The sequence below is a fragment of the Merops nubicus genome, unplaced genomic scaffold, assembly GCF_000691845.1.
Source record: "Merops nubicus isolate BGI_N331 unplaced genomic scaffold, ASM69184v1 scaffold4378, whole genome shotgun sequence".
NCBI classification, from domain to species: domain Eukaryota; kingdom Metazoa; phylum Chordata; class Aves; order Coraciiformes; family Meropidae; genus Merops; species Merops nubicus.
In genome coordinates, this window is record NW_008626191.1 from 16,888 (window position 1) to 42,032 (window position 25,145).

General features: G+C 38.6%; 1 protein-coding gene across 1 annotated transcript in view; it reads left to right on the top strand.

The window, feature by feature from the left end:
- Nucleotides 1-25,145, top strand: part of CD109 (CD109 molecule) — a gene marked incomplete at its 5' end in the record, with an annotated part of 48,408 nt that overhangs the window by 11,100 nt on the left and 12,163 nt on the right. The window contains 15 exons of the mRNA XM_008945900.1: nucleotides 5-157; nucleotides 892-966; nucleotides 1,416-1,476; nucleotides 2,017-2,152; nucleotides 2,895-3,012; nucleotides 5,547-5,660; nucleotides 5,860-6,078; nucleotides 7,680-7,824; nucleotides 8,803-8,979; nucleotides 13,104-13,185; nucleotides 14,515-14,743; nucleotides 16,519-16,684; nucleotides 17,814-18,004; nucleotides 21,247-21,402; nucleotides 21,488-21,553. Coding sequence (XP_008944148.1) covers nucleotides 5-157; nucleotides 892-966; nucleotides 1,416-1,476; nucleotides 2,017-2,152; nucleotides 2,895-3,012; nucleotides 5,547-5,660; nucleotides 5,860-6,078; nucleotides 7,680-7,824; nucleotides 8,803-8,979; nucleotides 13,104-13,185; nucleotides 14,515-14,743; nucleotides 16,519-16,684; nucleotides 17,814-18,004; nucleotides 21,247-21,402; nucleotides 21,488-21,553 — 2,088 coding nt within the window. The remainder of the gene's footprint in view (nucleotides 1-4; nucleotides 158-891; nucleotides 967-1,415; nucleotides 1,477-2,016; nucleotides 2,153-2,894; nucleotides 3,013-5,546; nucleotides 5,661-5,859; nucleotides 6,079-7,679; nucleotides 7,825-8,802; nucleotides 8,980-13,103; nucleotides 13,186-14,514; nucleotides 14,744-16,518; nucleotides 16,685-17,813; nucleotides 18,005-21,246; nucleotides 21,403-21,487; nucleotides 21,554-25,145) is intronic.

A 25,145-nucleotide genomic window follows, 5' to 3' on the forward strand; every position in this document is an offset into this window, starting at 1 on the left:
CTAGATTAAAGTCTCTTGGAGCAAAACTAAGGTCAAGCCATCTGACAAAGTCTCGCTTAAAATCAGAACAACAGAACCAGGATCAGTAATAGGACTTGCAGTTGTTGATAAAAGTGCAAAACTTCTAGGAGAAAGTAGTGACATAACAGAAGATTCTGTAAGTAAATGCAAAAAAATGTTTCCACTATTGCGTGTATGAAAGATGTATGTTTATGGAAACATTATTCCTTCAGCATATAAACTATAATGCTCTTTGGGCAGGATTTTTAGTCCTTAATTATGCAAATATTTTGTACTTTTGGAAGTAATTTACCAACGTGAGCAGAAAAGCCTGTAAGGCTTACAAAGTAGTAGGCCCAGCATTTCTAATTACAGTTAATACTCTATTGCTCTTCCATTTGATAAACTGTTAAGTTACCACTTGATAGTTTCTTCTTTCAGGAAAGACAAAAATCAGAAAACCTCCGTAATGATTTGTACTTTGTGCTCTTTAAAATTAATAATATAAAATAATTTTATTTTTGGAAGAGCAGAATAAACTATTCATCTTCTTGAATTCCCTTTACTTGCAGAAGCTCTAGTGCATCAACAATTTGAAAAAGCTGACAATATACATCACTCCTAAAGCGCTCAAATGACGTAGCCTAAGTGACAAAGAATATCAGTGTGCTGTAGGCTCCTATTTTAGGCTTATGTATTCTTAGTCACTCTTCCATTAATCATGAAAACATTGCAGCCTAATTCCCCTCATCCTGTCCTTTCCTCTGACATGAGAGCTAAGTGAGCTGCTGCTTGAGGTACAGCTCTGTGCATTAGCATCCACAACAGTGAAAGTTCTGAAAAAAGGGAGTTAGTGTTCAGTTTTGGATGATTTTGTTTTTCCTGTCTTAGGTCTTTCATGAACTCAATTTATACAGCACAGTGCAATATTTCCCCCTGGTCAGAGGTTCTTATGGTGTCTTTCAGGTACTCTTTTTTTTTTTTTTTTTTTTCTGTTTTCATTCTAAGCTGGGGTTTATTGCTGCTTAGTGATTTGCACATCACTTGCTAGAACAAAATGCCCTTTAATGTTTGTGACTGTAGACACAGTACTGTTTTCATGGCTTATATGGTGCTTCAATTGTGAAATTTATCAATATGTAAATACTCTGAATGCAAGGATATGTTTATACTTCCATAAATATGGGTTACTTTATGCTTGGCATTGTCTTCCCTTTGAAAAGTTTTCGGTTGTTAAGGCAGTGTTCAGATTCAGATGATCTCAGTTTTGTTGGTACCTGTATATTACTTGTTTTAGTTCTGTGATTGCTTTCTTGTGATGACTTTATTTTCTTAAAAAGAAAAAAAAAAATAGATAAGCACTGTTGATGTCCTGAATGTCTTGTATTGAGATATACTGTATAAATTTTATCCAGAAATGCAGCCTTTGGGTATCAACTGATGCAATTCTTGAGGAGGATAAGGAACATTTTCTTTGTAAGTAATAAAAATAAATGTAGCCAAACCTGATTTACTGATTAGGGGTTCCATGGTTTAAGGCCCTTATTAGGTCTTCTTACTGTACAACATACAGGCTCCATCCAGCCTTGTAAACCTTTCTTATTTCCAAGGTTTAAGACATACAAAATGCATACAGTCAGTATGTAAAAAACTTTCTTTTTGCTGCTGTCCTAAGCAACATCACCCCTTAAAGGCCTGAGAGTGAACGGAGTTTTTATTTACAGTTCCAGTCAATATATGTTGCAGTAGTTTGCCGTGTGTATCCATGTTACACCACTTTCATAAGCACTCCAGAGAGGCCATGTAGAAATCTGTGTGAAAATTTTTTATCCTTAAAAAAAAAAGAAAAAGGCAAGAAAAAATAGTAGTTCCTAATGTCATGGAGTAGTGTTACCATATGTAACAAATCTACAGATAATACTCCAAAATCTGTTTTAATTTGACTTTATCTGTATAGATTTGATTTTTCTTAAACCTAGATATATGGAGGTAGGACAATATTTTTTTATTTTGTAGATGGTGGAATGATCCCCATAGAGGATGGCTTTGGTGATGACATGCCAATATCTAAAAATGGACCTCCTGATTTCAGCAATCTCTATGTGAGGACACATTTTCCAGAGACTTGGCTTTGGATCGACACTAAAACTAGGTAAAAGTTTAGAAGCAAATGGAAACTGATGTACTCTGGCTCTTGTTCTTTTGTAGGTTTTAGTAGCATTCTGCACTGGTGATGAACATTTCTTAAAAATGCAGTATTATTTATATTCTACTACCACCTACAGGCCACAAGTGAGATTGGAGACCCACCATATGAGGCATTGTACAACTGCACAAAAGAGGACAATGCCTGACTGAAGGCATTGTATTGTCAAAAGAAATTGGATAAAAATCCTGGAGACAATCTCTTCCTTTTACAGATGAGAAGATGATAGATAGACCAGATTTTTTTTCTCTACTGTACTTTAGAAGATGGTGATTAACCAAGAAAGGAATATCTGTTCCTATCTGCACCTAATTCAATAAGCAGTTCAAACTGTCAAATAGTGGTGAAATCTGACTTATGTCATGAAACACAAATTTTGTATTCTTTCACAGCTGAGAATTGCAGAGAGCAGCTGTCACTTGGGATTATTTTAAAGGATTTGTAAAAGTTGATAACATGTAGTGTGATTCAGTGTAATTACCTTCAGTTCATGTGATTTATTTTTTTTCCATTGTTTTGATGCGATCAGAAGTATTTCTAAATGATTAGGAAAAGAAAAACAGACATTCTGCAGTTTTTCCTGCTAAGAGTTTGAACTTAATTTTTTGTGTGATTTAAACTTCTTGTCCACTTACTGATGCCTGTAGATGGATGCTTTTGAAAGTCTGCTCTCCCCTTCTGCCATCAGATCTGACACAGACACCACAGTGGAAGTCGTGGTACCTGATACCATCACCTCCTGGGTAGCCAGTGCTTTTGTGATGTCTGAAAAGAGTGGGCTTGGGGTGACGACTGCTCCAGTGGAGGTACCGTGGCACTAGACAGTTCTCTTTTAAATGCTGGTGACACTGTAGGCTGTTAGTGAAAGCTGTATGTTACTTCTAACAGCACCTGTCTCCTTATACTACTGAAGTCATTGAGAGGCCATGTGTATTCAAATTGTGAAGAAATCATCATCACTGAAGACATAGGTGATACTATATCTGCTTTCCCTTCCTGCTCATATAAATATCTCAGATGTTATACAGATACTTGGGTGCCTGTTTCTGTTGGAGCAGTTGTTTTTTTTTAGAGCATTTTCAGGATGTGCCCATTCAGGGGAATGAGTGCCTGAGGGACAGCATGTTTCCATGTTTTCCTGGCTCTGACAAGAGGTTGTTCCATGAGTTGATAGTGCACAAAGGGAGCACACGGAGACGAGCTGGGAAGAGGTGGCTGGAACAGGAGAGGCATCTTGTCTGCTTGGAAAGAGCATGCCACTGCACTGCTCTGCTAACACTTAGCCCAGGAAAGGAGAATTGCATAAAGACTAAATTCTGACCTTGTTTATGTGTCAAGACCAATCTTGGACTAAACATAGGTGCAACTTTTCAGGTGACTTGGCTTGAGGAACAGAGAGGACACAGAGAGCCAGTGGTGGGATGAGATTCTTCTTGCTGCCAAATTCCTGTCTGCTGAAGCTCTTTTTGTGTTTCCAAGTGTTGGAGGAGTTTAGCAATTTAAGTTAAATTCAGCACTCCTCAGGTTGGATCTCTATATGTCTTTGTATAATGAATGAAGTGAGATCCTAGAGAAACTGTTCCTAACTGGGATAACTCCATGTATGTGCCTAAGGTTAGAAAGGTTGAAACTGTGCAGTACTAGATCATAGATTTTCAGCCTGGTGCCAGGACTAGTTTGAGGTAGCTGTTTACCCATTTAACTTCTCATGCCCTCAAATTCTTGGGCAGGGGCAACTTTTGGGGTCCAAACTCAGATCTAGGTCCAGATTTCATAGCTGGCTGCTTCACCAGACAATATGCTTTGAACATCCTGAATCATAACTCCAGCACAGAATTTGGAGCCCGATCTGGATTCTGCGTCTAAGGCTCCTTTGAGACTGGAATCATAATTATCTCTTTTTTTTTATTTTTACTTGGCTTGGCAAAGATGGGAGAAAAAGAGGAATAGTTTTCTGATTCAAACTGTATGAAAATATATACTTGGCCTCTCATCCTCAAATTTGAGAAGGCTGCAAGTGGAACAGATGTTGAAATTAATATTTAGCTATAATCACCCACATGCACTGTTCAGTACTTCACCCTTGTTGGGATGTTTAGATTGTGCTTTGAGTTCCATATGGCTAAAGCATGTTAATCACTACCATAATGAGGGGCAAATAAAAGAAATGCATAAAAACTGTAACGGGGAAATTGACATCTGCATGCTTAATGTCATTTACTGCTTTGAATCTTGCTTTGAATTTATAATTTTACCCTACCATATTTTACTATAATATACTGGAATATTCCTGAGCGTAAAACTGTAAAATTACAAGAGTTTTAGAGAAAAGAAAAAAAAAAAACCACCCAAAAAGACAAAGAAAATGGGTACACATAGTGAAAACCTTGATTAAGAGCTAACAAAAAATTCTACATCAGAACCTCTCTAAAGTCTAATATCTAAGGAAGTTTTTGACATTGAAAGCTGTAGCAAACAACTTTTCAAAGTTTTAAAAAGAAAACATTGGAATATTTGTTAGCTAGAAAGAAAGCAGAGGATTTTCTGGATCTGAAACTCAAAACACTTGGAAGAATTTTTAAAATGTTAATGGAAAATGGTTTTAATTTGGTTTTCATTTCAGTAATAAAGGATATCATGCTTCAGCCATTCTTATTGTGCAGATGTTCATAAGCATTGAAATTTTGATCCCATTCAGCTTCATGAGAGCTTACCACTGACTTTTTAGAGCCAAGACTTCGTCCAAAATTTCTGTTCACAGATGAAACATAACTTCTTGCTGGTATATGTCTACAGTTTTTCTTTTAATCAAGAAAAGATGTATTTTTAGAAATATAACTACAGCACTTATTCCAAGATTAATCTTACAAAATAACACATCATTCTAAGATGTTGGTGAATTACAGAGTTTAGGAGATTTAGTAATTTTGTATTTCAGTGTGCATTTCTATATTGGCATGGAGATAGGGCAGCTGACAGATTTTTAATCATCCATTACTTGTGCACTCAAAACAGCTAACTTATTGAGATCTCAGGACGAATTACAGCTCCCAAACTTGCAAGGTGATAGACTCTCAGTCCCAATTCAGGTGCAGCTTCTCCCATCAAATCTGTCAGCAGCTGTCATCTGAATGGCACCGCTGAGTTCCCACAAAGGTGCTAAGGACCAGAAGCATTTTTGGCTTCTGCTTCAGCCCTGCAGTAAAACATTTTGTTAACTGTAGAGTACAAGTAAACATACTCTGTTGTAAGAATTTAAAAGTGATCAGAAGACACATTGTGTAGTAATTTTCTTGCTAGTATATGACTGTAGGGGTTCACGGCTGATTTTGTTTTGCAGCTAGAAGCTTTTCAACCTTTCTTCATTTTCCTGAACCTTCCATACTCTGTCATCAGAGGAGAAGAGTTCGTTTTGGAAGTGAACATCTTTAATTATTTGAAAGAAGCAGCTGAGGTAAAATGACAGTTTCTTTGTACTTGAATGTTACTAGACACTGCAGGGTTTTCTTCACCAGTCTTTCTCTTGCCAGAACTTTATTTTCTTCAGTGAACAGACTATAAAGCTGTATCTCTCTCTCAAAAAAAGGTAGCAGCTTATGAAAGCAGTTTTTCAAAATTAACATTTTGCATTGCAAATGTTACTCTATTTACAGGTTACTGTGACCCTGGATAGAAGTGATGCTTTTGAAATTATTCTGACATCCAATGAAATAAATGCTACAGAAAATCAACAGTCTGTATCTGTTCCAAGTGAAGATGGCAAAACTGTTCAATTCCCAATCAAGCCAAAACAGCTGGGAGAGATTCCCATCAAAGTGACAGCAATATCATCTGCTGCTTCTGATGCTATCATACAGAAAGTTTTAGTAAAGGTAAACAGTCTGCAGCTTTGCTTGTTCCTGATATAAATACTTCCCTAAAATAAACAACAGAGTGCAGAAAAAATGCACACTAATTTACTCGTCTGCCTCTTGCTCTGTAAGGCTGGTTTCAGGTCAGGTGGCTTTAAGTAGAAAACGCTTGTTTTAAAATAATTTTTCTTTTAAAATTCTTCATATCCCCTTCCAGAAATGAACACACAGATCTGTTCTACAACAGAGAATGCATCAAGTACTTCTGAGAGCAAGGTGAAACATATTTTTGCATCAGTGAAACCCTGGTGCTACAGCTAACTTAATAATCTGTGGAAAGAGGACTAAATAATTGTGTTATAGATAAGTGCAATCAGTTTTGCCATACACCTGGCTTTAGTTCAGAGCCTATTTTGTATGAATATTTCTGTTTTGCTAGGGGTAGAAATTTAGCTCCCAGAGTTTCCAATAAACCAGAAACTGGTAAGACTTGCCTAACTTTGGACATCTAAGTCTGATTCATGTTAGGCTCCGTTCCAGTGGAAGGTGGTAGACGTTTATACACTTCATCCCAAAATAAGTACTTAAGATCATGGAATCAGAGAATGGTTGCAGTTGAAAGGGAGCAGTCTGATCTTCATGCTCAGGGCAGGACCAGCTACAGCAGGGTGTTCAGAAACATGTATAGTTAGGATTCTAATATCCCCAAGGGCAGGGCCTTGGCAGCCTATCTGGGCCGCTTATTCTAGAGCTTAAACACTCTCACAGTTGAAAAAGGGTTTTTTTTTTATGTTTCAAAGGAAATCCCTTTATTTCAATTTGTGTGCATTGCCTCTTGTTCTGCTATCAGGCACCACTGAGAAGGGCTTGGCTTAACTTTCTTTATGTCCTCCCTTCAGGTATTTGTGCCTGCTAATGAGATCCCCCTGAGACTTCTCTCCTCCAGGTTGAACAGGACCAGCTCTCTCAGCTTCTCCTTAGACCTCTTAAAACCACTGTCCTGCAGGGTTGCAAGATGTCTTTAGATGGAGCCACTTACTGCCCTTTCTGTTGGAAGTTCGGTTGTGCAGAAGAGAGTAAAAGCCTGTTAGACTAAGGTATAGGCTAAGGAAAGAAACCCATTTATTTTCTCTGCCTTGAAGTAGAGAAATTGAGGAACTGTCCTTGAAGGATGTTTTTTTCTCAAGGGATTTTGCTTGCGTGAGGAAATGAAGCCTTTGTGGTCCTGCACCTAATGCCAATTTAGGTCCTACTTGTATGGCAGGCTGTAGGATTGCAAACAGCATGAAAGGTACCACCTCTGGCCTTGACTTGTGCTTGGCCACGGAGCTCCGTGCTTGGCCTGGAGATCACTGGAATCAGAGATGCGCTCAATGACTTTGCAAGTGTGTTTTTGTAATTGACGTGTGGTCTTGCGAAGCAAATTGTGAAGGTAAGTCTTTATAAGAAAAACATTTCTGTGTCAGTTTGGATAGGCCAATAGCTCAGGTTCCTGATGTGTTAACAAGCAGCACAAAATACCTGACAGTGTTTTAGATCCCTCAGTACAGTAGGCACACAACTCCTGTCCTAAAGCCAAAATACTGTTGGAGATTACAGTAATCTTGTCTTTATTTTGATAGGCTGAAGGATTGGAACAAACATATTCTCAGACAGTCCTTTTGGATTTGACTGGGAATAAACCAGAAGCATTGTCCAAAACTTTGGATTTCACTTTTCCTTCTGATGTTGTAAGTGGCAGTGAGAGAGTGCAGGTCACCGCTGTTGGTAAGGATTATCTTGCTCTGTTTCCATCTTTCTTACTTAATGGGCAGCTATATAGAAATCTTTTTTAAAACGTTTTTGCTTACTGGGCTTTTGCTGAATTCAGTATCTAAGATACACGTGTCCATAATCCAGCTGCTGGCATCTTCTGCACTGCAGGCATAGGTGCTTTTTGAAGAACAGGGCAGTTACCAGTGCGAAATACAAGTAGCAAACTCTGCCAAGTGGAACAGGGAGGCTGGTGTGTAATAACTTGAGCTACCTTAGCAGGATTTTCCAGATCTCCTCTCAGAATCCCCACTGAAGGTGCCTTATAAGATTTTTGCCTAGTATGGCTGTTGCTTTATAGGTGTTTAGGAAACCGCATGAATTTTTACTTAATTACTATATTAATAGGTTGAAACATTAATTCAAAATAATTTACTATCATGCATTAGACAAAGCATTAGGAAGACCTTTTGGATAGAGTGTATAATTTATGATATTATGATATTGATTATCAATTTTCAGAGTATAGAGAGGGAGCTAAATTTTATTACGGAAGGTCCTGCAAGCTTGCTAGTATCCTGTTATAATTCTACTTGTCTGTAGAGTAAAACCTAATACTTGACTGATTATTGTTTCTTGTGACACCTAGGCTGTGGTAAATATGAGTGAGAGAAGAAATACAGGAAGTTACAAATATGTACCATTACTGAAACATTTTCCTGGATTAAATATCTCTTGTATCTTTTGTTTTGTTTTTAATGGTGGCTGCTTGAAATTACTCTGTAGTTGGAAGGTTCTGTGGGGAGATGGGTCAGTGGGCACAACGCTGATCAGAAGATGAACTGTCTTTTCTGCCTACTTATTGGTGTTCAGTGCAGACATTTCTCATGTATCATATTTTCTCCCAGCTTACATGGTACCACCCTTTATGTGTGAGGTATGCGTTTATTTGCAATAAGCTTTAATTTATCTTCCTTAAATTTTATCTTTCAGGTGATTTACTTGGGCCTTCTATCAATGGTTTATCATCATTGATTAAGATGCCTTATGGCTGCGGTGAACAGAATATGATTAATTTTGCTCCAAATGTTTATGTTTTGCAATATCTGACTAAAACCAGGCAGCTGAGAGAGGATATTAAATCAAAAGCTGTATCATTTATGAGAAAAGGTCTGTATGCTTAAGAGAAAGATGTTAGACTTTTAAGAACTCTTATTAATAAAAAGATACCCTTGACTGTGCATTTGCAATTTGAAATACTGTTCATGGTATTGCCATGGTATTGCCATGGTATTGCCATGGTATTGCCATGGTATTGCCATGGTATTGCCATGGTATTGTCATGAGAACTGGAAGGAAAGTCCATCTTCTCTTTCTTCTCTTTTTTTCTGGGCTGACAAAATTAAAGAGCAAATGGTTTTGTTTACAATCATCAGAAAAAAATGGTTTTATATAATTAACTTTTTTTTTTTTCTTCAGATAAAAAATGCATTTTACAAGGTAGTTCTTATAGATTTTCTATGTGATTATTTCACCTTTGATAAACCCATGTGTGAGCAAATATTTCAGACCTCTGCTTGAGGAACAGATGTTGACAATTAGCCAGATTTCAAGTGGGCAGAGTGAACCATATTGATCCCACGTGTGTATCTGTCTTTACTGAGACAATCCCCATCCTGCCATGTCCTTGTAGAGCTCAAGGACTGGCCTTTGCTCGGGTGTTTGGCTTTCACTTAGCTAAGTTTTAGACTTGGTCAGAAGTGAACTCTGTGCTGGAAATCAAAAGCTGGAAAATTTTAGTTGGAAATTGTTGTATATTTTAATTGGGAAATAGTCCAGGGCATCACAGAGTGTGGAGAACATAGTTGCACTCTGCTTCTCTGTGCTGTTGGATCAGACAGCGTCTAACCGCGATGCACCGTGCTGGCCACATGTCAGTCTGCATGCTGAGAGCCTGGTTCACACAAAGGATTAGATACTTTTTTTTTTTGTTTGATTTTTTTTTTAAGTTGTTGACATTTCCCTTGGAAAAGTCACAGCTCCAAATAAATCTTCCTTTCACCAAAGTCCCAGTTTTCTGTCAAAAGTAGTTACACGATTTTTTTAAACCCTGCTTGCTATGTGGTTTAGTAGAAAAGTAAGGTGGAGGGCAAGAGATGTGTTATGTAAACAGCTACTCTGAAGTTTGTAAGCAATCTACCATTATTTGAAGTCTGAGTTTTGCTATCATCATTTTCTGAAGTTTTCCTGTAACAGATTTATTAAAGTTATTTCAAAGCAAGCAAAAATTATAGGGTTAAATGTGGTTTGCATACAAAACATTGTGTCACTTGTTCTATGGGTCTTTGAAATTAGGTACATGTTTTTTCACACTGTAGTAGCCAAAACAGTAAGTATTCTGGGATATTGGCAACCTTAAGATAGAAAAGAACCACAATATAAAAAAAAAATATTCTGTGGGTGATTTTTTTATTTATTTTTTTAATTTTAAGAATGTATTTCAGTTGTTGCACTGAATTTTTGAAAACGTAATCTTAAAGTTGGAATTTGTCTTCAGTTTGAGATGTAACTTCTGTAAGCTCAGTTTTTGGAAGGATTGTCGTGAAGTTTAATTTAAAACAGACTTTATTTCACATGTCAGAATTCACTAAACATTTGAAAAAATGATCTCATAATCTGAAGTAACTATAGTCAATTTTAAAGCTAAATGCTTGTTATATGTTTTTTTATAATTCTAGCAGTTTTTCTTTACCTAGGACAAAGGCAAAGCAAAATAAAAGTTGCCTTTTAAATAAATTCTTTCATTTGTGGGAATGACAGAAACCATCTTGAAATCACTTCTTGACAAATAAAAAAAAAAAAAAAATCCTGATTGGTCTGAAAACTTTGGTGCTAGACCCAAAGCAAGCCATGAGTTTGAGCAGTATTTCCAAGCTGTTTGAAATGTGAGACCCTTTAGTCTTTCACATATTTCTGAAGTCCTTTCCATCCTGGTGCACACCTCTTCCAGCCTTGCTCAGCTATCCTCCTACATCTCTTGGGTTCCAGCCAGTCCTCTGGGAGTACTAGCGTGTACATCTTCCTAATGGGATCCTTCTTTCCCTTGCCTTTCCACTTGTATGTGTTGACATTTGAAGTATAGTTTTTCATGTCTGATTTGAGTGTCTATTGGAATGAACACAGTGGTTCTCAGCCCCCAGGTCTCCTGTTCCAGCTTTTCTGCAGGCTTCCCTGTGTTAGCTACACTCATCTGTGGAGACTTTTGCCTGACCGCAATGGGGTTGGCACTGAGAAGAAAGTAAGCAGACTGTAGGAAATAGCTGAGTGATCGCTCCGTCCTCCCTCTGGTTCTGCTCATCTTTCTGATCCCTCCCAATCTTAATAAATTCTGAGATAAATTTCTCCCTGTGTAAGGGCTGCTCAGTAGTCTTTGTTAAGCAGGCTGTTGGTCCTAGTGGTTTCACACTGCCAGCGGGGTAGTGATTGTAGTACTTATCACTATATATTTATATATACCTGTTCTGCAAAGAAGCAGAAAACCTCAGATTTCAAGCCTTGCAGTCCTTTGAAGAGAAAGCAATCTGTTATATATGTGTGTGTGTGTGTGTGTGTGTGTGTGTGTATATATATATGCACACACATATATTTGTGTTCCTCATGGCACATTCTTTTGAGGCTTTTGCTTTCTTTGGCAAGAAATGCCACTCGTACCTTCTTTTTTCCTCCCACTCGAGTGCTTGACTTCTCAAGATCATGAACTAAGATGACAGATTTGTTTGTGTGGGAAAGATTCACCACTTTTAATCATGTAATTAACCATTGTCATTGTGCTAAATACATTATAAACCCCCAATACTTGAGTAGAAATTGTAATTTCGAACTCTTCTAAAGAGACAAAACCTAAACCAGATGCTTCTGGGATAAGAGTTTATACAGAAGGGTGCACTGCTATGCTCTAACTGTTCAGATTCACATTTTTATATCTCTTCTGTTACAGAGAGACCCTAACTAGGATTTCATCTTACACTGTAACTTAGACTGAGGGACCAAGCCATTTGTTCCTCAATAATTAAGGCTATAGTTCAGTCACTATGTGTCTATATTCAGGATAGTATTTAAGAGAGTGATTAAATCCTCTGTCAGTGACAGCAAGGAGCAGTTTTCAGGGGAGTGGTTGTTGTTGGATGGATCTCACAGGATGTATTTGTAAATTCATTCATTTATATAGGACTTAACAATGGTTGCCTGGGGGTTTTCCATCTGCCTGGCTGATTCAGTGTTGTGTCTGTATCTCTCAGGTGTTGAAACTAAGAAAGTATATTCATTAGTCGAACAGCCAAAATAGTAAAGCTAAGGAAGAAGAGAAGGTGGGGGAGAGAAAAAAAGATATCTTGCAAAATGCTATATTATATATCCAATTATTGTTCTGGATACACAAATGGCAAGAAAAATGTTAGGGAAGGAGGGCTTTAGAAGAACTGCAGTGAGTAGCATATCATAGGAAGCTCTTCATTTCCAACGTTAACAAACGTGGGTTTTGCCCTGAAGTCAGCTATTGAGGAAGGATGCTGCTGGTGCTCATGAGCAGCTAGTGAGCCCTTTGGGCCCTTTCATTATAGACATTCAGCAGTCAGCTGCACTTGTTCTGGATACTGAGAAATCTTTGGATTCATTTTAAATGGATCCATCTCAGGATTTCAGGATCTTTAGGTCTGTTGACATTTTTCACTTGTTTCTGAACAGCCTCTTACAGCACTTTTTTTTTTTTTTTCTGATAGCTAGTCCCTTCATTTGCCAAAAGCAAGCTGCTGAAAGGGTCTGTTTTTCAGCAGCATTGGTAGCTTTGTTGCACCCTTGCCCTTCCAGTTGGAAAATACTTAATTTTTGTTTGCCCTTCCTTCTGTTGGAGAGGTAGAATGTTTCCATAGGTGCCCAACTCCAGCTCTCTGAAGTGACAAAGTTCTGAACTATAGCTGCTACTCTGTGCTTGGTGTTGTGCTTCTGGAGCCACCAAGTTGTGTGGGGAGCAAGTCTCTGCACTGTGCTGTCATGTTTGGGTGGCAAATGAATGAGAGCTTCTGTAGATGGATCCTTTCTGTTATTGCTGCCTGCTTTCTCATAATCGTCTGTGCATTTTTGTGCATTCCTAGATATTTGGGAGATTTTTTATTAAATACGAGCTCAAGTTCTGTTCTTAGCCTTAAATTGCCTTGTTTCATATCAGCAGTCAGTTTGTGTTGGATACCTGCATGAGATAAAAGGGTTCAATACCTGTCTCTGCTTTTTCACTTCAGGCTACCAGAGAGAGCTGCTTTTCCAGAGGGATGATGGCTCTTTTAGTGCCTTTGGAAATGAAGATCCCTCAGGGAGCACATGGTAAGTAGTTCTGCCAGAGTCACTGTGGAATTTGAGTATTTTAGATATTTCTCTGCAACAAAAAATTTTTTTGTGAAGCTGGTAAAAATTTCCAGCTGTGCTAGCCTTCTGCCTGGTTTTCATTAGGTGTTTAGGCCAACTGTAAGGTCATTCTGCTGGATAACATGCTGTCAAAGCTATTACTGGGGCAAAGCTTTTTAATTTTACAAAAGATTAAAGAGGAATTATTTTTGCTTGGTCTGAAAGTTTTTCTATTGCTTCCCTCAAAGGAATGAAGAATAATAATAAACTGACTTATTCTTGCAGTTCAGTGAAACCATTTAGGGGTACAGGTTCACTATTGCTTCAAAGAGATTTTCAGTTGTCTCCGTACTAGAGGCTGAAGACTGACTGAAGCATTTTCTAGGGGGTGAACAGAGTTACTGATAGTAAAAATTTGTCCTACTTAAATCCCTCAAAACTCCTTTTTTTGAGACTTTAAATAGAATTGAAAAAGTCTTTTCGGTGCTGAATTTCACCCTGAGAAGCATAGTGAGCACAGTAGTGGAAGCTTGCTGATAACGGAGACCAGTGCCAGCACTTTGTTCAGCTAACCCATGTTCAGTTAATTTAAATATAGTGATGTATTTCAGTAGATGCTGCTGACTTAAAACAGAAGTGTCTCAGTTGCTGTAGCACTGATTGAATCACTCCTTCTGGAGTCAGTGAGCATCGTTTGTTGACATCAGCAGGTTTTACCTTAAACTCAGTATTGATGGGTTAGAAAATGAAGATAATTTCTGTTCTGGCAGCTCTAGTAATTAAATAGTGCAGTGACAGGTTACATGAATGAATGTTTGAAAAACAAGGGAATCAAAGCAGAACTTGGGATTATTAGTAAGAAAACAAAGGTTGTTTCAGTGATATTACAGGGATAATCATGATAATTAACATCCCACTCATAACTGCATTACTTGGTAAAGTTCGATTTTTGCTATTTTAGTCTAGCAGCAGAAGGCAGGAGAGCAACATTTGAATAAAGATAAACATGTGCTGGTAGGCTTGGAGTCTGTACTTGGTATTTATTTTTGAAACATAACAGCTGCAAAAAGGGTGATTTTTAGGAAGAAGAAAATAGCTGTTGCAGTGCGCCTCCTGGAGACAGAGGTTTATAGCTTCATTTTTAGGGGGATTAAATTTATCTACTTGCTTGTCTGGGAGAGGCATGCATTTTCCTCTGTGCTTGGGAAGTATGTGTAGAACACCTTATGCATCACGGTATTATATCATCTTAGAAGAAGCTGTAATATATTGCTAATTTTGTCATATTTGATTAACCTTTTTCTCAAGGTTATCAGCTTTTGTATTAAGATGTTTCCTTCAAGCTCGTCCATTCATAGATATTGACCAAGATGTCCTCATGGATACAGCTAAATGGATTGTCCGGCATCAGAAGTTAAATGGAGAGTTTCATGAACCTGGGAAAGTGTTACAGAGTGATCTTCAAGGAGGCACCAACAATCCAGTAGCTCTCACAGCTTACATCATGTCATCCCTCCTAGGGTTTCCAGATAAACAGGTATTGGAATTCATAAATAGAATTTTTAGTTACTGGAACACATCATAAATTGTCATAGTACCTGGTAAAGACTGGTAGTTTAAGGAAATAGAGATATCTGAACAGAGACAAAATTTCATCTGATTTTGCTAAACTTCCCATATCTACCCAAGAGAATACAAAGCTATGCTGTTAGACTCCTCAGTTTTATGTGCCCTTGACAAATCTAAAGGGAGTTCATAGAATGGCAGGGGTTGGAAGGGACCTCTGGAGATTGTCTAGTCCAACACCCTTGCCAAAGCAGTTTCACCTAGAGCAGGTTACACAGGAATGTGTCCAGGTGGGTTTTGAAAGTCTCCAGAGAAGGAGACTCCACAACCTCTCTGGGCAACCTGTTCCAGTGCCCTGTCACCCTCACAGTAAAGCCTTTTTTCCTGATGTTTAGGTGGAACTTCCTGTGTTCAGTTTGTGCCTATTGCCTCTTGTCCTATCACTAGGCACCACTGAATAGAGTCCGGCCCCATCCTCTTGACACCCACCCTTTAGATATTGATAAGATCCAATCTCAGTCTTCTCCAGGGTAAACAGACCCAGGTCTCTCACCCTTTCCTTGTAAGAGATGTTCCAGTTCCCTAATCATCTTAGTAGCCCTTTGTTGGACTCTCCAATAGTTCCTTGTTTTTCTTGAACTGAGGAGTCCAAAACTGGGCACAGTACTCCAGATGTGGCCTTACTAGGGCAGAGTAGAGGGGAAGGAGAACCTTGCTTGACCTGCTGATCACACTTTTTTTAATGCACCCCAGGATACTATTGGCCCTCTTGGCCACAGGAGCACATTGCTGGCTCCTGGCTAACTTGTCCACCAGGACTCCCAGGTCCTTCTCCACAAAGCTGCTTTCTAGCAGGTCAACCTTAATCTGTACTGGTGTGTGGAGTTATTCCTCCCCAGGTGCAGGACTCTGCACTTGTCCTTGCTGAACTCAATCAGGATTCCCTCTGCCCAACTCTCCAGCCTGTCCAGGCCTTGCTGAATGACAGCACAGCCTTATGGTGTGTCAGCCACTCCTCCCAGTTTTGTATCATCAGCAAACTTGCTGAGGGCGCACTCGGTCCCTTCCTTCAGGTCACTGATGAATATATTGAGTGAGACTGGGCCCAGTACTAACCCCTGGAGAACTCTGCTAGCTGCAGTCCTCCAACTAGACTCTGCGTTGCTGATCACAGTCCTCTGAGCTCTGTTGCTCAGCCAGTTCTCAATCCACCTTACTGTCCACTCATCTAACCCACACTTCCTGAGTTTACCTATCAGGATATTATGGGAGATGGTGTCAAAACCCTTGCTGAAGTCAAAGTAGACATTATCTGCTGCTCTCCCCTGAATCTACACAGCTAGCCGCACCATCAGAGAAGGCAATCAGATTGGTCAAGCATGATTTCCCCTCCGTGAATCCATCCTGACTACTCCTAATACTCTTTGTCAGTTGCTTTTAGCATGAGTATTGTCATGGCTTTAGTCCAAAAACTTGGAAGAAATTTTAGGGGGGACTATCCTGAGAGATTTTAAGTCATTCCAGTTGATTTCATTGAGATTACTCATATTTATAAAAGATACTAATGGATCAAAAGACTTCCTTTTGAGATTTGTTCCTGTGACTGTGAAAGAGACTTAGTATTTCTTCATGGCTGTTTAGTGATAGTCATGTTCCTGTTTCTGTACAAATGTTTCTTTTTAATTTATAATATTTCAATCTGTAATTTATTCACTATACATTCTTCAATATGATTTTTGTTTCCAGCATGCTTATGTCATCAAGAGTGCTACAAACTTTCTCGAAGATAAATTAGAAGAAGGCATTTCAGATAATTACACTTTGGCACTTGTGACATATGCATTGTCCTGGGCAAAAAGTACAAAAGCAAAAGCAGCACTGAATATACTGAACCAGAGAGCAGAACACCAAGGTATTGTGTAACTGTCTTATACAGTTGTATAGGTAGATTTTTGTCAAATTTAAAAATACCTATCATATATCTACAACTGCATAGAGAATTACAGATGAAGATAATCCTTCTGAATTAAAATCTGTTTTGAGTATGATACAAAGAATAAGCCAAGAACTTCCAAGACAGCATTGTGGAAAAAATGTCCATAAATGAATGACAATTAACAACACAGCCAGACCTTTCAGTCTCAATTACCATGTTCCTGATGGGAGTACCATGATGCTGTTGAAGAACATTACTTGTCAATTTTCCTGTGTTATGCTGTGCACTTGTAAGGTCAGCCTGGTTAAAGAAAAATGGATGAAGTTAGTTATTCCAAAGTGATTTGAATAGATCAGGAGGGTGCTGGGGAGCAATAAGTTCAAATCAGTATTGAAATGGAGAATTGAAGGATTAGGCTTTCTGTAAGATAAGGCAGAGGTCTGTTGAATTTTCTGTAGGGATCCATCATCTCATTATGTTTAACCTCTTCCAAATTCAGAACAACTGAAGTTTGTTCCCTGTTTTGGGGGCACAACAGACTATATGGAGTATAAGGAGAGGAGTATTTTTGCTCAAAAAAGAAATGAATGAAGCAATTAATGTTGTAGCCTAAAAAGAGAGCCTCTTGGGTGTCCCTCTGTGTTTACTGAGTTAAGCCTTTTGGACAGTCCTTTCTGGAAAGGAAGGAAGCCACTTTTTTGGAAGGCTTTGCTCAAGAATAAACCCTATTGAACAACCGTGCTGCTTGAGATACCTTCTCTAGTTCTGAAGAGAAGGGAACAGTGATGAAGGGACCTTTTCAGCAAGGGCTCCTTTCTGTGAGGACTTTGGGCTGATAACAAAAGGGTCAATGTAAAGTTCACTGAAATCAATGGGAGTGACTATTTGGATTCCAGCTTTTTTTTTTGTATTTAGATCCAGACACTGCTGAAGAACTGTTTAAGTCAGTCCTTTACGGGACACACGCCGAGACATTAACTCAGTTTGAAATAACCTTGCAAGATCCCATATATAAGCATTAATGAAGGGGTTTTCCTTAAGTTTTTCCCATAATTCCAAAGACTTCGGCATGTGGAGCTGAGGTTATTACTGGTTCCTTTTGCAGGAGAATTCCGTTTCTGGGTAACACCTGCTTCTGAAATGTCTGATTCGTGGCAGCCACGGTCCATCGATATTGAACTTGCAGCGTATGCTCTGCTGTCACACTTTCATCAAGACAGATTAGCAGAGGGGATCCCTGTTATGAAATGGTTAAGTCAGCAGAGAAATCACCTTGGGGGATTTTCATCTACTCAGGTAATATCTTGTCTCAAGGGACTTGGTTATACTTTTTAAGTGAGCACTACATATTTTTCTTAAAAAAAGAGAGGCCACTTTTTTCCTACATAATAATACTAACACTGTTATTTTTCTCCATAATGGTACTATTTTTCTGTAACGCCCTTGGTTACAAGCAAGCTTGCATTCTTTGCAATATTGACATCTTAAACCTGGACTACCAGTTTCAGTGTTTTGGCAAGTATAATAAATGGAATTAGTGTCACCTTTATTATATAAAATATTAATAACAAAAAATCTACAATTAAGATGAAGTGATGCCTGTGGAAAAATAACCAGATTTTCCAAGCAAATGTGATAAATACCTATGCTTGCTTTCTTTCCAAGGAGAGAAACCTCTTTATATCTTTTTCAGTACGTGGGTCCTCAAACCTTCTGAAAGGTTATTAACTGATATAAGAAAGAGGAGTAGTTTTTAGAGAAACAACCTAACCTACTGCCGCTCTTGGCAGTTGGTCTTAAGTTAATAATGTACTTTGTCCTCATTATTGTGTATATTTTTGATGGGCCATGAAATTTGGAAGGTCTTCATTATGTCCAGGAGGTTTCCATGTTATTGAAACCACATCTTGTAAGCTGTTCTGGGATCCAGAAAATTTATATACTACTTTGGATTGCATTAGTTTAAACTAGCTTTTAAATTAAATACCAATGCTTGTCAGAGTAAAATGTCATATTTCATCATACTGCTTGATACCATGCTGTACAGGCTATCATTCATTACTTTTAATTGTTTATTGGTATTAGTCTGAGGGAAATTAGTTCTACTACATAAAATGTAATTTAAGAACCAGCCCAGTTCCCCTGAGGTTCTAGTATTTTCCTAATGTGTTAAAACTTATTATTTGAAGAAGCTGATTGAAGCACTAAATCAGTTGAAAAAGCCTTTCTCTGTTCTCCAGAAATCATTTTTACTTGAAAGTTTGAAAATCCAGCAATTTGCTATTTATCCCTGAGGGTGAAGTTAAGAAATTAATTTAATCCTTTTGTTCTTCAATAGTCTAAACTATTTTGATTTCAAAATTACTCCAGAGTCTCTTTAGATGCCTTTTTTTAGTATGTGGAAACAACCCCATACTTTTTGTATGGTTTAAAAAAAAAAATAAATGGTTGGAGTGTTTCCTTCCATGAGTTTATTGCATTAGAAACTTAATATATTGTTAAACAATAAGGGAGGTAAGTGATCAGTTGCATGTGTGATGTTTTGTAAGTTAGGACATGATAACTCACTGCAATTTTTATACATGGTGTAGCTTACGATGAATTTGTAGTCAGTATATTTTTCTTTATAATGCTTTTAATGTTTGGCTATAAAATGTACATATTTCATATATACAATTAATACAAAAATTAGCGTGTATATGACAGTAGATTTAAATGGTAGGGGAGTAGCAAATTCTGCAAAGCCTGTGTTGCTTGGCAAGAGGGGCATGTAAGTCTGGTTCCCGAATTTTGCAGGTTGTGTATGGGATGCAGCATTGTCATAGTGAGCTGTGCATCTCATGCTTCAGCTGTGAACATTTCCTGGTGCAAAGCCTTGGGTGTACTTTCTGCTTCAGAGCATCCCTAAGGGAATGTTCAGCTCCTCTGGAGCTGGTTCTTTTCCATCTTGTTTTTTCACCTGTGTTTTTGAGAGTCATTTGAGCCTATGATGTGGAGGAGCTCTGGAGTCGCCTTCAGCAATGGTAGATAGCATTTCTAGACATCTTGAACTCTTTCTGAATTTAGGGTGAGCAATGTAATTGTAAAGACTTGGAAAAGGCACTTCAAGGTGTTCCTTGGATTCCACAACTTAGGTAAGGGCTGGCATATTCCTGCTTTCAGGTGATTAAAATCAGATTCTCCAATAAGATGTTATAGCTCTTTGGATCTCTAAGATAAGATATGTGGACGTGATAGGTTGCTGTGGTTTCCTTCAGTGTGAGAAGCTTTGTAAATTTTGGCTTCAAAGATGTAGATCTTTATCTGAAACTGACATACACTGGAGGTTTTCAAGGTGCAATTGGGTAATCTTATCTAGGCTGTCTTTCCCATGAAAGGCTGGACCAGATGATCTTTTGAGGGTCCCTTGCAGCCTGGGCTGTTCTATGATTCTCTGAGTAAGGGCAGAGACTTTCAGATACTTTGTCACTGTCTTCTGCAAAGGAGTAATTGAAGGGTGTGACATGGGAAGGAGAGTGGTTTCTAACTATTTAGGATGAATAAACAGCATGTGCTGATACCTTAAGGTTTGTCATGGTGACCGTGAGCTTCTGTTAAGTTAGCATTTTGTTATTAGACAAGTTTGTGACCTGAGAACGAATAAAACACCTCTGTATGCTGAGCCTAAAAACAGGTGCAAAATGAACTACATGAACAATAAAAATCCTTCAATAATTAGAGACGTGTAATTGATTACTGCATTTTTCCCCCCAGAAAATAGTGGATGTTAAAATTCTCATTCACTTAACTGTGCTGGATGAAATGTTCAGAAACTGCCTCTTGTGTTCAAAACCTAGAGAGCTAAGCCTGCAGTTGTACCCAAAGATAAACAAATGATAATGTGATAAATATATGTATATGATAATATATTTACAACCATATTCTCAGTGGTTAAACAATTGCACAAAAGCTTTCATCAAACACAGAGTATAAAATTGGGCTGAACCTCTTTGAAATTGTTGCCTGGGATCTGATGAAACCTCATTTCAGGCTTTTTTTTTTTTTTTTGAATAAATGTTGATAGTTTTTCAGACCTGTAGCTTTTGCTTCGGTAGTCAATGTACCCTGAGTAACGTGTCTACGGTACTTGATATTTAATGCATAGTGACTAAATAAATCTAAAAAGGAGCAGTATAATTACTTTCCACATTGTCTTTCTCTTCCTCACTGTCCATGTGGTGTGTGATTCTGACTGCTGTCTCTACTGGTGTGTCAGATCTTCCATATACCTTGCGCAAGAGGAAAGCTCCCTTAGCTGGCTCCCACCTCATGCTTTATTGCATGGCACAGTAGCTAACTTGTCCTGTGTTGCCATCCCTCTTCTGTGCTGGGATCCTTCATGCCAATGGAATCCCAATAGACATGTGGAGGTGGCTGCTTGAAGACTCCAGCATAATCAGTGAATGGGACTGTGAGCTCCCCAAGGCATGGCCAGTACACGGGTAGCTCACTGTGCAGTCTTTGCTGTTTCATGCAGAAGGATTTGTTTCTCTCAACAGGACACAGTGGTGGCTCTGCAAGCCTTGAGTCTATTTGCAGCTCTCACTAGTGCAAGCAAAACAGACATGGATGTAACAGTGACATCACCTTCTTTGAAAACACCAGAAATATTTTCAATTGATCCTCGAAACCGTTTTCTGCTTCAGACCAAGGAGGTACTGTAGAAAATGAGCAATACTTTTGTAAAGTGTGCTGGCTGAAAGTACTTTGAAAATAGTGGTTTACTAATCTTTCTTTCAGATTGCCCCTGCACAACCAATAACAGTTACAGTGGCAGCGGAAGGAACAGGATTTGCTGTCTTTCAGGTATGCAATCCAGTTAGTCTTTCTAAAGATACACTTTCTCTAAGGAAAGGTATATTTTGGAAGCTTTATAAAACATGTTAATAAGAACAGTCTTCTGAAATGTCTTACCTAAATGGGTACCAAAACACTTCACTAACTGAAGGATGCTGTGAACCAAATACTGTGTGAATGGACATATTCAAGTGATTCTTCATGTCTGATGGACTAGCCTTTTAAGTACTGCTGGATGATTGGCAGTTTAGGTGCACTTCCATGGGCCAGAGACATATCAAAGCAGCCCTGTCCTACTGCAAAATGAAGTGTGCGTTGGCAAGGCAAAGGACTGCAGCGTTACAGTGGCAGGCACAAAGGTCAGAGTAAAAAAAGCATGTGAACCAGACAGAAATGCCTCATTGAGAACCTTTAGTAAACTGTGATAAGGCAGAAATTGCTACAGAACAAGATTACACTGCTAGTTGTTAGTTATTTTCCTTTTATTGAAATAGAATACAACAGTAGTGCAAAAACTAAGACTAAAAGATTATTGCAGCCAGGTTCTCCATGAACATGTTTGCACTGTTAGGAACTAGCAGGAAGGACAGAGTCAAAGGATCCTGCGAGCTGCCAACAGTAATACATGCTTAGCATCAGCCCGAAGTGGGGGCATGGCAGAACGGAAGGAAGTATAGCGATCTCCTTTCTGCCTGTCCTGAGGAAGGCTGTGTTTCGGTAGTATAAATTAAAACATCTTTCCTTACATTTAAACAAAGGAAGCTCGAATCAGTGGATACTGTGTTTAGAACCAGCAAACTGCAAACAGCCTTTTCAGCTCCTTGCTCTTCTTCCATAACAGAGATTATGTTCTGAAGAAATTCTGCCTCCAAGATCTTCCCTAACCTGATGAGAAATATCATATAATAAGATGGTATTGGATCTGATTTGATATGGTCATTAACGGGTCTCTCTTCCCTGATGTCCTATGATAGTGCCTTAGAAGCACACAGGTGAAAGAGAAGACCTTTGAAAAGATGCAGATAAAACAGGAATGTTAGTATCTGACCATGAGAAGCTCATTTTATTTGAAATATATAGATAAACTCATAATTGCCGAGTGTAACAACAAAGCAGGTGAAGGGTCTAGAGCACAAGTTTTATGAAGAGTGGCCTGAGGAATTTGGGATTGTTTAGGCTTGAGAAAAGAAGGCTTGGAGGAGACCTTCTCTCCATCTACAACTGTCTGAAAGGAGGTTGTACCTATGTGGGTCTTGGTCTCTTCTCCTGAGTAACAAGTGATAGAACAAGAGAAATAGCCTCAAGTTGTGCCAGGGGAGGTTTAGAATGGACATTAAGAAAAATTTCTTCACTGAAGAACAGGCTGCCCATCGAAGCGGTTGAGTCACCATCCCTGGAGGTATTTAAAAGATGTGAAGATTGTGGTGCTTATTGACATGGTTTAGTGCTAACGATTGCACTCAATGATCTTAAAGGTCTTTTCCAGCCTAAACAGTTCTATGATCCTATTGCAAAACCACACAGTTCTACAACGCTCCTTCTAGTCCTACTACAGAAAATTGAACTTAGGCTGTCGTTAATCGTCTCAAAGTTTTATGGCATGTCAAATTCCCTCTCAAGTTCCTTCCAACCGAAAAAGTTTGGCGATGGTTGGTAAATATACTTTTGGATAAAAGAAGCCTTCGCTGCTGCCTATCAGCAGTCTGGGGATACACCTTATTCATTCAGTACCAGTCTGCAAAACCCAGAGTGCCATAAAGCATGACCTGTGGTAATTCTCAGAAATGAAAATGAAGTTCAAAAGTTTCAGAAGATAATTTAGATTCAGACCTGCAGGCCAAGATAGGAATGAAAATCTTAGCAGGACTGTGTCACACATCTGTGGTTTGTGTGTTTATGTGGAATGTAAAAAAAGGGACTTAACCATAATAATTTTTGAGAAATACTCCTGTATAGTAAATCAACTAATTTGTCAGGCAAGCTGATCAAAAACGTTTCAGCAAATTGTTTCTTGCTGGAAGATGCTGATTTGTTGAAATGCCTTTTGTGGAAACAGATTGGTTCCAATTATATTTTTGCCAGCAGGAAAATTTCACATACAGACCAGCATGTCTGCTGAAGACTGAGAAGAAGTCTTCTACCTAGAATAACCAGTTGTTGACTCCATGGTTAGAGGGCTTCTTGAGGGTGTGTAGCTCATTGGTTTAAGTTTGTGATTTGTTGCATAAACATGCAAATGTGCTCCCAAATAACTGGTATTCAGTAACCAACACCAGATTATCATCTTCATTTTGGTCACTGTGCTGTTGCCTTTTTTTTTTTTCTGCAGCTTTGTCTCAGAGATGTGGTGCTTTGATTCAAAATACTGTACTTTATGCACTGGATTAGCTTTTCCAAAATCTTTGCTTTTCTGGGATCAGTTCTTTCTTTCTGCTTCTTTGGCAGGTCTAGTGTTCTAGAAGAAAGAGCACTGATGCCATTTGAATGATATTTCTCTTTTTCCCAGACACGAGCTAGATGTGGGTCACATGTAATAAATCAGGTAGCATATGACATTGTGATCACATTTCATCAGCTGGGTTTCATTGTCCTAGGCTCGCCAAAGTACAGCGGTGAGATTCACTGTTCTGGGATTTGGCTTTCTGGCCAAATGTAGCATGTCAAAACAGTAATTCATTTAAGTATCACACAACACAAGATTTGGTCCATTAATGGAAAAGGCTGCTTTCCCAACAGAATGGATTCTGTTACATTTTTCACCAAAAACGTTGGGGTTTTTTTGGTGAAATATCACTGCCTGTATGTGTGAGTTGGCAGTGCATTTACTCTTGACTCTGCAGGATCTCATAAAATGTATTAATTTTGGATAGAATAATTGCAAAAACAGAGATTTGCTTGTAACTTTGTGGTCCTGCTGTCAACAAAGTTACCTAGCTCATTCTTTCAATATGTGGGCACATACTACGGATGATGTGAGACACTGACTCTGCAAAAGAAAAGAGAGGGTGATGTTAGGGATAGGTCATATGAAAGGCACTCTAAAGAAAGGTCAAAGAAGTGTTCTTCCCTAAGTTACCTACTGAAAGACTTGGATGAAACACCTCTCTGCTGTCTGGAGCCCCTGTGAACTGGGCTTGGGAAATGCCTCAAAAATTTTGCATGGCCCATGCCTTCTGAAAGGAAAGAGAATGCCACTGAAATACAGGACTAACAATGAGGGGAGGGTGGTTAAGCTCAGGGAGGATGGGTATGGGCAAAGTGGATAGAAGAAAAAGATTTCCTTGATCTAGGCATGTATAGAGAGGGAGTGAGGAAAAGACTAAGAATGACCTGTTACTTGTTACTGAAAAGCACTGACTTTTCTTTGTACTCAGTGCATTTTCACTATACCCGGGCAAGGGACTGGGTGTTATTCAGTGTGATAGTACTGAAAAAGCTACACTGAAATGCACACACATTCTCAATTACAGTATGAGTGGATATTAAGTAGTCAAAAAGGGACAGATAAATATTGGAGATGATTTCATTGAATTCATACCCTCAATCAAGTGTGTTTGTGCTGCTATTTGAAAAACAACAAAAAGGACAGGGAACGAGACAT